Source organism: Erpetoichthys calabaricus, chromosome 13 (genome assembly GCF_900747795.2).
Source record: "Erpetoichthys calabaricus chromosome 13, fErpCal1.3, whole genome shotgun sequence".
Taxonomy (NCBI): domain Eukaryota; kingdom Metazoa; phylum Chordata; class Cladistia; order Polypteriformes; family Polypteridae; genus Erpetoichthys; species Erpetoichthys calabaricus.
Genome location: NC_041406.2, coordinates 137,599,452 through 137,615,081, shown reverse-complemented (window position 1 = coordinate 137,615,081; position 15,630 = coordinate 137,599,452). Strand labels below are relative to the sequence as shown.

The window sequence follows — 15,630 nt, the reverse complement described above, 5'->3', positions numbered from 1 at the left end:
GCTGGTCATAAAATTAGAATATCATGACAAAGTTGATTTATTTCAGTAATTCCATTCAAAAAGTGAAACTTGTATATTAGATTCATTCATTACACACAGACTGATGTATTTCAAATGTTTATTTCTTTTAATGTTGATGATTATAACTGACAACTAATGAAAGTCCCAAATTCAGTATCTCGGAAAATTAGAATATCAATTAAGACCAATGCAAAAAAAGGACTTTTAGAAATGTTGGCCAACTGAAAGGTATGAACATGAAAAGTATGAGCATGTACAGCACTCAATATTTAGTTGGGGCTCCTTTGGCCTGGATTACTGCAGCAATGCGGCGTGGCATGGAGTCGATCAGTCTGTGGCACTGCTCAGGTGTTATGAGAGCCCATGTTGCTCTGATAGTGGCCTTCAGCTCTTCTGAATTGTTGGGTCTGGCGTATTGCATCTTCCTCTTCACAATACTCCATAGATTTTCTATGGGGTTAAGGTCAGGCGAGTTTGCTGGCCAATCAAGAACAGGGATACCATGGTCCTTAAACCAGGTACTGGTAGCTTTGGCACTGTGTGCAGGTGCCAGGTCCTGTTGGAAAATGAAATCTGCATCTCCATAAAGTTCGTCAGCAGCAGGAAGCATGAAGTGCTCTAAAACTTCCTGGTAGACGGCTGCGTTGACCTTGGACCTCAGAAAACACAACGGACCAACACCAGCAGATGACATGGCACCCCAAACCATCACTGACTGTGGAAACTTTACACTGGACCTCACGCAACGTGGATTCTGTGCCTCTCCTCTCTTCCTCCAGACTCTGGGACCTTGATTTCCAAAGGAAATGCAAAATTTACTTTCATCAGAGAACATAACTTTGGACCACTCAGCAGCAGTCCAAAGGCGAGATGCTTCTGACGCTGTCTCTTGTTCAAGAGTGGCTTGACACAAGGAATGCGACAGCTGAAACCCATGTCTTGCATACGTCTGTGTGTGGTGGTTCTTGAAGCACTGACTCCAGCTGCAGTCCACTCTTTGTGAATCTCCCCCACATTTTTGTTTCACAATCCTCTCCAGGGTGCGGTTATCCCTATTGCTTGTCCACTTTTTTCTACCACATCTTGTCCTTCCCCTTCGCCTCTCTATTAATGTGCTTGGACACAGAGCTCTGTGAACAGCCAGCCTCTTTAGCAATGACCTTTTGTGTCTTGCCCTCTTTCTTGTGCAAGGTGTCAATGGTCGTCTTTTGGACAACTGTCAAGTCAGCAGTCTTCCCCATGATTGTGTAAGCCTACAGAACTCGACTGAGAGACCATTTAAAGGCTTTTGCAGGTGTTTGGAGTTAATGAGCTGATTAGAGTTTGGCACCAGGTGTCTTCAATATTGAACCTTTTCACAATATTCTAATTTTCCGAGATAAATTTGGGACTTTCATTAGTTGTCAGTTATAATCATCAACATTAAAAGAAATAAACATTTGAAATACATCAGTCTGTGTGTAATGAATGAATCTAATATACAAGTTTCACTTTTTGAATGGAATTACTGAAATAAATCAACTTTGTCATGATATTCTAATTTTATGACCAGCACCTGTAGATATCGCTGCATGTGAAAGTAGGCTTGGACCGCAGGTTACATGTTTTGCACACACACTTAATTTAGCAGGTTGCATTCTCTAACCAGTACAGCCAATTGCAACACTGATTTTCAAATCAATTGGTAAAGCTAAAGCACAAACTTGCCATATTGGAACAGGTGTCACAATATACTCGAGTGCTAGTGGGAGCAACAAGCTCTAGTTATTGCAGCTCTGACAAGCCATGGATCTGAGGAGGTGTGCTTTAGACATCTATAAACCTTTCATAGGTAATGAATCAGAAAAAAGGGGATAGATTACAGCTAGGAGGAATAAGAAAGTAGCAGATCTTACAACAGTGATCATCTAGCATGGTGGAACAGGAAAAAAAATATAAATGACTGAGGAAAAAAAAATACTATACTGGCCATGTTACATCTACTGAGGAGGAGACCTTTCTAATCAAAGGGGTTAACAGGTACAGGGAGTTCAGTCACAATCTCTGCCCTTTTGTTTCTTCCATTCTGTTGTGGTACCTAAAACACAAGACTTCAGAAAGATAACTTGGCTTCTGCTTCTGAGGTCTAAAACACCAGTGTTTGTCACTCCTTGTCGCTGCATTGTATGCTTTGTACGTCCAGATGAACATTCATTCATCGACTAGCTGGGCATGTCACATTACGCAGTCCACTTCATTGAATTGAGCCACCACCTGCTTCTAACTTGCTAAGATTATGTAAATGAAGGCTACGACTGAAAGTCACTGGAAAAGTCGCATAATGTGACAGGATATAGGAGAAAAACCAGGAGTACCTAAACAAATCCCCAGAAGAGAAATCCACAAAGACAAAAAAACAAGCATCAGAGCTGGACCCGGAATGCACTGGTCTTTACAACTGTGCCATATTTTGGCAGTAATTCGGCAATACACCTTTATAATGCACTGTGCGACTACAAGAGCTCTTTTCACCTTTAGACATGTCAGGTGTTTTTCTTTTTAGTCACTCTAGTGTGTATTTGAGAGGTGGTTTGTTGTCATTAATATTATTTATTGGGCTTTTCAAAGAAGCCAATTTTCCCCCTGGGGACAAATAAAGTGCTATCTGAAGTCTCAGTTTATTCACTGTGACAACAACAAACAATATATTGATAGTTTATAAATTTTATACATACATACATACATAGAGGTATGTATAGAAACAGAGAAAGAGATAGAGATAGATAGATATGAAAAGTGCCATATACAAAGGACAGACAGACAGATATTATAGAGGCAAACTAACAAGCACAGGAGAGTCAAGACTTAAGCTACAATGAAAATAAAATAAACATAAGGCGCAGCTGAAAAGGAGAGCGCCTCATGGGCAGACATGGGGAAAGATTTCCAGAAATCAGCAGCCACCAAGCTTAATGAGCATTCGCCAAGAGTTTATAATGAAGCTTTGGAATAGTGAGCAGGCCAGTATCAGAAGATGTCAGGTACTCGGCAGACTGATATGGGGCAGGAAGTGACAGGTAGTCAGCAATGTCAGAATTAACGGCTTTTGTAAGTCAGCAGCCGAGTCTTGAGGATAATTTGATGAAGTGTAGCAGCTAAGCCACTGGATTTTAAACTGCACGTTTGCCAGTCCAGTTGTTGCTCAGACTCCCTGTGCGACTTCGAGTAAATCATCTAAACCATGTGTGCTCCAGTAGCAAAAATAAAAACAAAAAAAAATGTTCAGTACACGAAACTGTTATTTTGAAATTTTGACCACATCACTACACTTTCCCTATATAATTATATTGTCAGTAAATTCAATCATTATCTTTGTACTGTGAAGTCTTCTGGAGTGATTTTGGTCACAAAAATTAATAGACTTGTACATATATACGGCACTAGTAATAACTGTGCTAAGTTTTATGTCCCAAGACTGTCAGATTGTTTAGGAACAATCTTAATACACAGGCAGACATCACTCTGAAAGTTATGTTTAAACATAACAAAGAAATTATGTTTAGAAATGTCTAAAAAGTGTAAATCCATGGGGTACTCTGTCGTAATAATTTCACCAATGTATACTTGCAATACAACAATAAAGCCGCCTGGCCTTGCTGGACTTGTATATGCAGTTCACTTTCAATCAGACTATATAAACGGTTATAGTGTATACAGTACATACTGTATATACATACATAATGCGAATAAGAAACATTACCATTTGAAAACCGTTTTAGTTCTGTTAAGTTTTGACTTGATTGTATGGAATGTTATATATTTTAGTAAAGTCAATAAAAAAAAGAGAACTGTTTAGGAAAAATCTAAGTGAATAAAATGGCTGTCCCCTAAACCTCATCCTTTCCTACTCTCTACACCCAATCACAGTGAACTTTAAGAGGGAAAAGGGGGGTTTCTATGGTGCCTGCTTGACAAGCTATAGGTCACTTCTATAATCAACTTTGCACTGCTGAGTCAAATCAAGTGCTATAAAAACAAAAGCAACCCAAGACCTTCTCAGATATAAATGGCTGTTGTGTTTCCTCACTAGTCCTCCTCATTTTGCGTGCACTAATGACATATTTGGTCAGAACTTAAAAATACAAGTATGGAAGCAACAGTGAGATTAAAAGTCAAGCAGTGACAAAGCATAATTAGTGACATGGAGATACCAGAGTGTGTCGGATGGGCACACTAAGAAAGGAAGTGTCCAAACTCTCTCAGAATAAGAATGTAATATGGTGAGCGCAGTGAGCAGTGCTGATCATCTTATGTAGTCAGTGAGAACCTGATCCACTGTCAGCATTGATGGAGCTTGGTTGCCTTTTCTTTCAGCAAAAACACAGTGCATCATGTTGTTCAATATTTTAGTTTCTGTAAAAGGTAATTGTTAAGTTTTTAAAACATTGTGTTTAAAATCAAAAGGCATACCAGGTGGTATTTTAGTTACTCCGATCAAGAACTGTGAAATGAAAATTATGTGGTTACCCCTTAAAAATAAAAGGGTTCAGGTGTTTCACTGTTAACAGGTACATAAAATCAAAATACTGCCACGTCATCTCCATTGACGAACAGAAGGGACCATACTCAAGAGCTCAGTGACTTTAAACGTGACACTGCAATAGGGTGCCCCAAGTCAGTATGTGAAATTTGTGCTCTGCTGGATCTGCCACAGTGCTGTTACAGTGAAGTGGAGGTACTGAGGAGCTCAACTAGAAAGTGGCAGACCACACAAACTCACAGAGCAGTGCTGCCAGGGGCTGAAGTGTATAAAAATCATCTGTCCTCTACTGTGTCACTCGTAACAGAGTTCCAAACAACAGCACACGAACTGATGTGTTGGGAGCTTCATGAAACGGGTTTCCATGGCCGAGCAGCTGTACACATCCTAAAATCACTCTGCACAATGCCAGGTGACAGCTAAAGTGATGGACAGCATGCTGCAATTAGACTGTGGAGCAGTGGAAATGTGCTTGTGTTGAATCACGCTTCATTATCTAATGGACAAATCTGGGTTTGGCAGATGCCATGAGATTACTACCTTCCAGACTGCGTAGTGCCTACTCTGAAGGTTACTGCAGGAGAGATAATGGCAAGACTGGGGCTCAGCCCCTTGGCTCCAGTGAAGGGTACTGTTAAAGCTACAGCGTGCAAGATGTTTCAGACAATTCTGCACTTCCAACTTTGTGGCAATAATTTGAGGAAGACCATTTTCTGTTCCAGCAAAACTGTGCACCTGTGAACAAAGCCAGGTCTATAAAGACATGAAAGGACTCAAGTGGCCTGCACAGAGCCCTGGCCTCAACACTAATAAACAGCTTTAAGATGAACTGGAACACCAACTGCGAGCCAGGTCTTCTCATCCCACATCAGTACCTAATCTCTTTGGAGGAATTGACACATATTCACACTTCAAAAGCTTCTGGAAAGAAGAGTGAAGACTGTAGCAGTCGCAAAGTGGGACAACTCCACAGTAATACCCATGGTTCTGGAATGGGATGTCCAAAAAGCTCATACAGGTGCGATGGACAGGTGGCCACAAACATTTCATCACACAGCGTTGCAGATGTACGATCGATCGATCGATAGACAACCTTTGTGAAGGGCATCAGACAAAATACTCCAGAAATGAAAGGTATACGTTAATGTGTTGAGCCCCAGGTGCTCTAAAGCAGCTCCACTGTGCAAAATGTCTTTTTGCTAATGAATAACATTTTGACTGGTGTGGAAAATGTTTTTCAGCGCTGATAGCATGGCATGTGGTTGGAGGTTTTCTTTTTTGACTGAAACACCTCTTCAAGATTAGATTATCACCTTTATCAAAAGTTCTCACATAAAGGAGAAAAGAAATTACTGAGTAAAACAGCTAGGCCATTACATCATATACCAGATAAAGTGAAAATAAAATATATTAAAATAGATAAGTAATTGTACAAAATGAAAAAAACTGCATGCATGCATACATGGTGGATCTAGACAACATAAAATGTAATTAAAAAAAAAAAAATTATATATATATATATATATATATATATATATATATATATATATATATATATACATACACACACACATATATACAGTGCAACCGGAAAGTATTCACAGCGCTTCACTTTTTCCACATTTTGTTATGTTACAGCCTTATTCCAAAATTGATTAAATTCATTTTTTTTCCTCAGAATTCTACACACAACACCCCATAATGACAACGTGAAAAAAGTTTACTTGAGGTTTTTGCAAATTTATTAAAAATAAAAAAATTGAGAAAGCACATGTCCATAAGTATTCACAGCCTTTGCTCAATACTTTGTCGATGCACCTTTGGCAGCAATTACAGCATCAAGTCTTGTTGAATATGATACCACAAGCTTGGCACACCTATCCTTGGCCAGTTTCGCCCATTCCTCTTTGCAGCACCTCTCAAGCTCCATCAGGTTGGATGGGAAGCGTCAGTGCACAGCCATTTTAAGATCTCTCCAGAGATGTTCAATCGGATTCAAGTCTGGGCTCTGGCTGGGCCACTCAAGGACATTCACAGAGTTGTCCTGAAGCCACTCCTTTGATATCTTGGCTGTGTGCTTAGGGTCGTTGTCCTGCTGAAAGATGAATCGTCGCCCCAGTCTGAGGTCAAGAGCGCTCTGGAGCAGGTTTTCATCCAGGATGTCTCTGTACATTGCTGCAGTCATCTTTCCCTTTATCCTGACTAGTCTCCCAGTCCCTGCCGCTGAAAAACATCCCCACAGCGTGATGCTACCACCATCATGCTTCACTAAAGGGATAGTATTGGCCTGGTGATGAGCGGGGCCTGGTTTCCTCCAAACGTGACGCCTGGCATTCACACCAAAGAGTTCAATCTTTGTCTCATCAGACCACAGAATTTTCTTTCTCATGGTCTGAGAGTCCTTCAGGTGCCTTTTGGCAAACTCCAGGCGGGCTGCCATGTGCCTTTACTAAGGAATGGCTTCCGTCTGGCCACTCTACCATACAGGCCTGATTGGTGGATTGCTGCAGAGATGGTTGTCCTTCTGGAAGGTTCTCCTCTCTCCACAGAGGACTTCTGGAGCTCTGACAGAGTGACCATCGGGTTTTTGGTCACCTCCCTGACTAAGGCCCTTCTCCCCCGATCGCTCAGTTTAGATGGCCGGCCACCTCTAGGAAGAGTCCTGGTGGTTTCGAACTTCTTCCACTTATGGATGATGGAGGCCACTGTGCTCATTGGGACCTTCAAAGCAGCAGAAATGTTTCTGTAACCTTCCCCAGATTTGTGTCTCGAGACAATCCTGTCTCTGAGGTCTACAGACAATTCCTTTGACTTCATGCTTGGTTTGTGCTCCGACATGAACTGTCAACTGTGGGACCTTATATAAACAGGTGTGTGCCTTTCCAAATCATGTCCAGTCAACTGAATTTACCACAGGTGGACTCCAATGAAGCTGCAGAAACATCTCAAGGATGATCAGGGGAAACAGGATGCACCTGAGCTCAATTTTGAGCTTCATGGCAAAGGCTGTGAACACTTAAGTACATGTGCTTTCTCAGTTTTTTTATTTTTAATAAATTTGCAAAAACCTCAAGTAAACTTTTTTCATGTCGTCATTATGGGGTGTTGTGTGTAGAATTCTGAGGAAAAAAATGAATTTAATCCATTTTGGAATAAGGCTGTAACATAACAAAATGTGGAAAAAGTGATGAAACGCTGGGAATACTTTCTGGATGGACTGTATACTTGCTAGCTGTGCTTCCTATCTAAGAAGGGTTGAAATCTAAGTGATCAATGTGTTAAATGTTTGCAGTTCACAATCTACTGGAATGTATCCTGTAATGCGTGCAGTAATAAAATGTGTTGTATTTATCATTCCAACAGAGGGCACATCTCAAACATTGTTAGCTATAAAATGCATTAATACAAATGTTTGCAATGCTCCATTTATTTGAATGAGAAATGCAATGCATTTTACTGCTGAAAGTGTTTGTGGGGGCAAGAGAGACATAGCAATCAGATAGACATGTACCCTTTTATTAAGGTGAATTTTTCAATACAATTGTTTAAACCTTAATTTGTGGCTAGTGCAAAATCCCTATACAGCAGGACCTCACAATGCACCAGACACTTCAGAGAATCTATTATTGAAATATAAACAATGGGCCAAAGTAACAAATCCTACCAAGCAATGGTGTACCAGTCTAAAAGAAGAATGTCCCCCTTTTTTGAAAATGTGTCGTACACAAATTCACCAAGAACTGAAATGTTAGAAAAATTAGAAAGCAAGGAAATCCGATTTTTTTTTTTTGCATGAAAGATAGAAGGTTATCCCCTGCTACACACGCAATGCAATTTGGAAAACTCACTGCAAATGGCAGAGATTCACAGACGAGCTGAATGAGCACTCAGTTGATGTGAAATTAAAACTTTGAGAATGGTCCGAACAGAAGGCAGTTTCACGGAGTGCAGACTGTCATTTGCTTAATAATGTGCTTAGTGGCTTGTGAACTTATGAAGATAGAAAAACAGAGGTATTTGGAGCCCAGTGATTGTGTGATGGGAATTTAAGTGACTCGTGCTTCGGGCAAGCTGAACTTTCTTTTTACCCAGTAGTATTACAGCCCACCAGTGGCAGGAAAATGAAATCAACCCCTCTGAGATCTGTTCAGTTGTAACATAACTCAAAAAGAAGAATATAGTGCTCTTGGGGAGTTAGGGTGTCTGAAATGAACAAAGAAAAGTGTGCTTAAATACAACCTGAATGTTTACTGAGCAGGAGTTCGACTCGGACTCTACACAACTTAAATCAAAGACATCATCCAGTTGGTCCACCTTGCAACAGGAAATCTGTTTTCCAGCAAAACCACACCTGCCCACATTCAACAAGCCCTAGGAGCTTCTGCAACTCCACTAGCCAGCACACTTATCAGGCATGTTTGGAACCACAATGATCAGGCATGCACCCCGAGCCCTGTCACTGGCGATCAACCAGTTGCACCTCGAAGTCAAACAGGCCTGGAATGACATTCCACTGGAGGACATTCACCACCTGTATGGCCATGATATGAGACTCTACGTGCCAAATAAATCATGTCGGATCACCTTGTGCGTGGTCATATTCTCAACATACTCGGATCTTGCCTGAATATCATGTTTTGCATTGTAATGCCTGCAGGATGCATCTTTTTCACATATCCTTAGTGTATACAAAATATAAAAACAGAAATATTATATATATATATATATATATATATATATATATAAAAACAGTAAAGAAATTGTTATTGTTAATTCTTCAAACCAAAATGGAAGCTTATTTTGCCTGTCCTTAAACATTTGAACTTAAAACCCTGAATTTGTGTAGTAAAGTTAATGGTTTTGGGAGTCCTAACAAATGGTTAAACGGGGCTGGAAGGAACCTGAATGTCCGTTCGAGTTGGATTTCTGTGCTTGCATAATACCATATTACATGTCACTGATGATTTACTGCAGAAGTATAGAAATATCTGCTTACATTTTTACTCATCAGATTAGAAACTAACGAAATATAGTCCTAGCACTTCTGCTGTAACTCAACTGAATACTGCTTTTCAATATTACATGTTAATATAATATATAAATAGATACTGTGTAATAATGTATGCTGCTCGGAGCTGGCAGATTCAGGCTACTCTCTCCTTGATCATGCCACACAAGTCAACGCAACAGAAGAACTGACTCTTGTAAGAGATATTAGATTAGACAAACTTTATTAATCCCAAGGGGATTTTTTTTACATTTAAATATTTGGCTAACACCTTTATGCAAGGTGACTTACAATATTTATAATACAATTAGTTCTGTTTCTTTTGACGCACTTGTGCTCCAATTGGGAAAACCAAATGACTCGCTCATGGTCAAACTGTGTCAGTAGTGGGGGATAGAATAATAATACATTTTATTTATATAGCGCCTTTCTCATGCTCAAGGCACTTAAGAGTTTAAGAAAGAACGGCAGGGTATACAGTATATAGCATTGTACTAAACCAGATTAATAAATAAATAAGAGTAAGATAGTAAATTCAGAGAAAAGCCTAACAGACAACACACACGCACACACAGGTTACATGAGCATCTTGACATGGAGGTAAACTGAGAGAAGGGTAATAAAGTCAGGCAGAGCTAAAGACCAAACTGAACAGATGAGGTTTGAGTTGTTGGGTTTTTTTTTTTTTTTGTTTTTTTTTAAAGAATTCATGGAGTCAGCTGATCTCATTAATTTTGGGATGTCATTCCAGAGACTGGGCGCTATACAGCTGAAGGCCCTGTCACCACATGGAGTGTAGATTAGTGTGGGGCACAACAAGATTACCAGAATCAGAGGACCTTAGTGGGCAGACAGGCACATAGTGATGGAGAAGGTCACTGATGTAGTTTGGCGTGAGGTCATGTAAGGCTTTGTAGGTTATTAGTAGAATTTTACATTTAATTCTGTAAGACAAAGGGAGCCAGTGAAGGTGAAGCAGGATGGGTGTGATGTGCTCGCTGCTGCTGATCTATGTAAGGCTGAGTTTTGAATAAGCTGGAGCTGTGATATAAGATTAGAAGGGGCACCTGCCAGTAGGGAATTACAATAATCGATGTGGGATGTGATAAAAGCAGGGACAAGTTTCTCAGCGTTAGAGAAGGAGAGGAAGGAGCGAACACAGGGTATGTTACAGAGGTGAAAGTAAGAAAGTTTCTTAATGTGGTTTATGTGGGTGGAATAAGAGAGGGAGGAATCAAAAATGACACCAAGATTCGTTGCAGTAGAGGCAGGTCTGATGAGATCACCTCCAAGATGGACTGGGAAGGAGCTCATTTTATTAAGTAGCGCTTTAGTGCCAATTTGCAGGAGATCAGTTTTGTTGCAATTTAATTTTAAAGAGTTCTGCTCCATCCAGGTTTTAATTTCACTGAGGCAAGTTGTGAGCTGAAAAAACTCTGATGAAGTTCCACTTTTAACACTGAAGTAGAGTTGTGTGTCATCTGCATAAAAATGATAACCCAGTCCATAGCTATGAATAATATGGCCAAGAGGAAGCACAAATACAGAAGAGAAGAAGGCCGAGGACAGAGCCCTGAGGAACTCCTTGTGTGACTGGCGCTGAGCTGGATCTGCTGTTGCTAAGACTAACAAACTCTTGCCTATCAGTCAGATAGGACTTGGACCACTGGAGGGCAGTGCCAGACACACACAGCATGTTCTCCATTCTGGGCAGTAAAATGTCATGTCTGACCCGAGTGTCAAATGCTGCGATAAGGTGTAACAGAATTAATATCCAGAGTATGCTGCCATAAGAAAGTCATTGGTTACCCGAAGAAGGGCAGTTTCACAGCTGTGCTGCGCCCTGAAACCAGACTGAAAGGGTTCCATCAAATTATTAGAAGTTAAGTAGCTGGTGAGCTGGGAAACTACAACATGCTCAAGAACTTTTGACAGAACAGGTAAGTGGGAAATAGGCTGAAAATTGTTAAGATTGTCAGCATCAAGACCAAATATGATAGATATGAACCCACAACTTCAGGGTTTGACGTCCAAAGCCTTAACCACTACACCACACTGCCTGTAGTGAGAACAGGGAGCATGTGGTATCTCCAAACATCCATTTTCCAAAAACACTTAAACTGAGCAAGGCAGTGGGAAGCTGAAGCCAATCCCGACAAGAATGGGTTTAACGCTAGAATAAACCTGAGACAGGCCACCATATATACTGTAATGGAAAGCACACATGGACTTGGCATCCTGACCAGGATTGAACAAGGATCATTACTCAGCCAAGTACAGTGGAAGGACTGGGGGAGATGTGCATTGATACATATTTTCTCCCCCAATACACTAAGTGGCAGCTTCCTTGGGTTAGAATCCCTAAACAGACACCCTCAGGGCATGCTGGGACCTGTAGTTCCATGAGGCAGCCCTGTTGTGCTTCATGGGGGCCACCAGGGGGAGTTAAAATCCCTAGTTTTTGGGACTTCTGATTAACCTGGAAGAACTTCCATTGGGCTATGCCCTAGCACCAGAAATACTCCCTGATCCAAGATAAAAGACCACTCGACCTCATCCAGGTGAGTCAGAGTCGGCTGGAAGAGGACGAAAGCTTACCTGGTGGAGTGCAAGAAGAGAAAGAGGGAGATAAATTGGAAATTGTGCTGTATTTGGTTTATGCCACTTATGAGGCCTTTGCAAAAGGTGGTTTGTTTGTATCCTCACAGGTGGCGCAGTGGTAGTGCTGCTGCTTTGCAGTAAGGAGACTGTGGAAGATTGTGGGTTCGCTTCCCGGTTCCTCCCTGTGTGGATAGCGCTTTGAGTACTGAGAAAAGCGCTATATAAAATGTAATGAATTATTATTTTTTATTATTATTTTGTGAAAATAATCCTTTTCTTTATATCAGGACTTGTGTCTGTGAGGTTGTGTCTTCAAGCCCCCTAGTGGTCACAATATTATTATGATGAACAACTGTATATTTTTTAAATCAAACAAAAAAGTAATAAAAATGTAATAATATCATTCGTGTGTCAGTAACAAATGATCCTAATGGACGAGCACAGCTATAAAAATGTAATGGTGTGCTTCAATGATTATTTTGAAAGCTGGAGTGTATATTTCTAAATGATCAATTGGACTGCTTAACTGATGTGTTTCAGGCCTTGCAAACAGCAGAATGCATTTAGTAGGGACTGAATATGCACAAATAAATGTATTTTTGATAAAATACAACAAATCACCACATTTCCATCCCAAGGCCAATCCTTGAATCTCTAATCTCTAGTCAGAATGATGTGAATCAAGCTGTGGAGACACACAACCTAAAAACGGCTGGTATTTCTGTCACTGCTGCTAAACTGAAATAGTACATTATACAGAATAACATTGAACTTGAGAAATTCATTTTCTAACAGTAATTGAAATTTAAGATCCAAGTCTCCCCTTCTGGGGGGGCCCGTCTGTATAATTACTATTACAACAAACCCATTGTAGCTTGTTAGCAAACACACTCAATAAATGAAATACTTATTTCTGTGTACTTCAAAAAAACTGCACTTTTTAAACTGCAATTTAATATAAAATATTAAATTTACTACGTACACTTAAGACTTCATTTCTTAATATTTTACAAATAATATTCTCTATGTATGCATAGAAATAAAATATTAAAAAACGTACCAGCCTAAATCCCACAGTGCTAACTGGAGATTATGAATGAACCAAACGTGTCCACTATGGTCAAAGCAAATAAATGTCAAGACAATAAGGTTGCCTAGTTTTCATTATTGACTTTGATCTTAAAAACCACATTGAGAGAGTTTTTTTTTTTTTTAAATGAAATTTTTTAATTAAAAAAAAAAACCCTTACTGAAGTGTACGTCTGTCTTCAAAATATTTTCATCATACATTTGCATATACCCTACACATGGGCACCTTTGGCTCAACTTAATACCACACGCTGACTCGGCATGAGATTGTATGTGTGGGTGAATGTCGTCTGCCATAGAATTGCATCCTTCTGTAGGATGTGATCCAAGCTTTCAGTGAACCCATAACAGGAGAAAAAAAAAGCTCTAAAAAACAAAGCAATAAGTGCTCGTCTTTGACATTTTTATTTACGGTAGTCAACCGAAATTCAAATGTCATTGTTCCATAATGTTAGTATGGAGACACAGTGTGTGTGTGTGTGTGTGGAGCAAAACTTCAAGTCAGTAATTTTCTAACCTGCTTAGTCCTGAACAGGGTCATAGAGGTCTACTGAAATCTATGGCCGCAAAGCAGGAACAAACCCTGCCAGTCCAATGCAGGGTGAGTACACACACACACACACACACACATTAGGGTCACTTTAGGATAACCAAATCACCTAACATGCATGTCTAAGGACTGGAGGGCGGAAACCGGAGCACCCAGAGGAAACCCATGCAGTGTTCTCAGTTAAAGCACAAACAAAAGACGGAGAAAGGGCGAACAACTATAATAAGATGTTTTGTTTCATCATAATAAAGACCGTCTGCTTTGTCGTTCTTGGAGCCACAGTTCAATCCCCGGATGGGTGTCTTCTGTGCAGCGTACACACATTCTGCATTCCACACAAAGGGCTTCATTTGTTTTTTTTATGGATCTAAATCGGATTGGCATATATGGAAGTGTGAATTTGTGGCATGCAACAATTTACAGTTAGTCACAAAATAGTTGGATAGATGCAAACAGATGAAATGCCAAGTGTACTGTAATAGCTAGCAGATCAGAATTATTAATTACACAAACATATACATAACCACATGCATATACGTGTGTGTGTCTGCATAAATGTCTAAGTCTTCTAACTCCAATAAATATACAGCTTAGTGTCATCTGTGTTTTAATGAAAGCTTAATGGGGTCTCCTAATGGCAGACACAGTGTTGATAACTGTACTTTTTGAATTTTGAGGTAAGGCTGTCAAGATAGATACACAAACACCCATACTGTACACAAAGTAACTACATGCATATATAATTATTGAATGAAGCATTCTTTTAAAACTGGCACAAGCCACTGAAAGCTTCCCCAGGAAGAGCAGGATTGACTGTAGTCATAGCTGCATTTCAATAAAGACAGAGGAAAACAGAAGTCATTGCCAGTATTTACTTTATTATAAATTTGATAACATCAAAAAACAAAAAAACAAACTACCTGCAGGCATTAACCTCCTATCATCACAGTTCAAGACGGTTCTTCAGCAGAAAATTCAAAAACAACCTGAATGCATTCTGCTTCTCAGTGTTCGCTACACTGGCTTTAGTACAAAGTGAGAAAAGTAAAAAACAAGGCCAGATTATGTATTTAGAAATTCTACATTTACATCCAATTTTGTGCCACTGGGTATTAGTGGAATTTTTTATATGTTCCAACTGTATAAATAGGATCTGAATTTCGGCTTAGGAACAACAGATACGCACAGTATGCTTTGAACAAAATGATACCCAGGTGGTACTAGAGAAGCAGACTGAAAAACTTACTGAGCAGCCAGCTATAACAATACTAAACCAGTTTTTGTGTATATATCGTTTAAATTGAGAAGTTTTGCGGTAAGGTTATTATGCTGTACTCATTGATCATGGGGCCAGAAAATGTTGGATGTTGATTAGCTTAGCACATGCAATTTCGCTGTCCTCTACACACCAGACAGTAGCCACTCTATAAACTTTTAAAGCTCCTTTACCTGGGTGCAATCTTTAGATTTAGCGATGCAACTTGCCTTTGCAGGTCTTTAAGGACTTGTACTCACCATTTGCATTTTTGGTACCTCCTCCGACACCGTCGCCTGGTTGCTTTTTCTGCGCATTCTTAAACTCCTTCAGAGACAAGTAGAGGACCTTACGCACAACCCGCTCCTCTGACCAAGGAATCCCATCGCTGTCATCCTGTTGACAAGCCAAAAAAGAAATGTTAAGTGTGGCAGCATCATTTCAGTTTTCATCAGGACAGTCCTTGAAATGAAATTTTTTTTTTCTTCCTTTGAGCACGACAGTTTGCAATGAAAAAAAAAAAAGATATGGAAGTATAATTTGTAATCCAGAGCCAAAAAAAAATTTTTTTAATTTATTTTTTTAAA

General features: G+C 39.8%; 2 protein-coding genes across 4 annotated transcripts in view; one reads left to right on the top strand and one right to left on the bottom strand.

The window, feature by feature from the left end:
- tbc1d31 (TBC1 domain family, member 31) overlaps positions 1-15,630 on the top strand; it is a 1,102,325-nt gene that overhangs the window by 696,000 nt on the left and 390,695 nt on the right. The window lies entirely within an intron of this gene.
- The window catches only part of jarid2a (jumonji, AT rich interactive domain 2a), a 293,969-nt gene that overhangs the window by 124,781 nt on the left and 153,558 nt on the right, over positions 1-15,630 (bottom strand). For all 3 annotated transcript variants that reach the window (XM_051935491.1, XM_051935492.1, XM_051935493.1), the window contains exon 2: positions 15,304-15,439. In XM_051935491.1, coding sequence (XP_051791451.1) covers positions 15,304-15,439 — 136 coding nt within the window. The remainder of the gene's footprint in view (positions 1-15,303; positions 15,440-15,630) is intronic.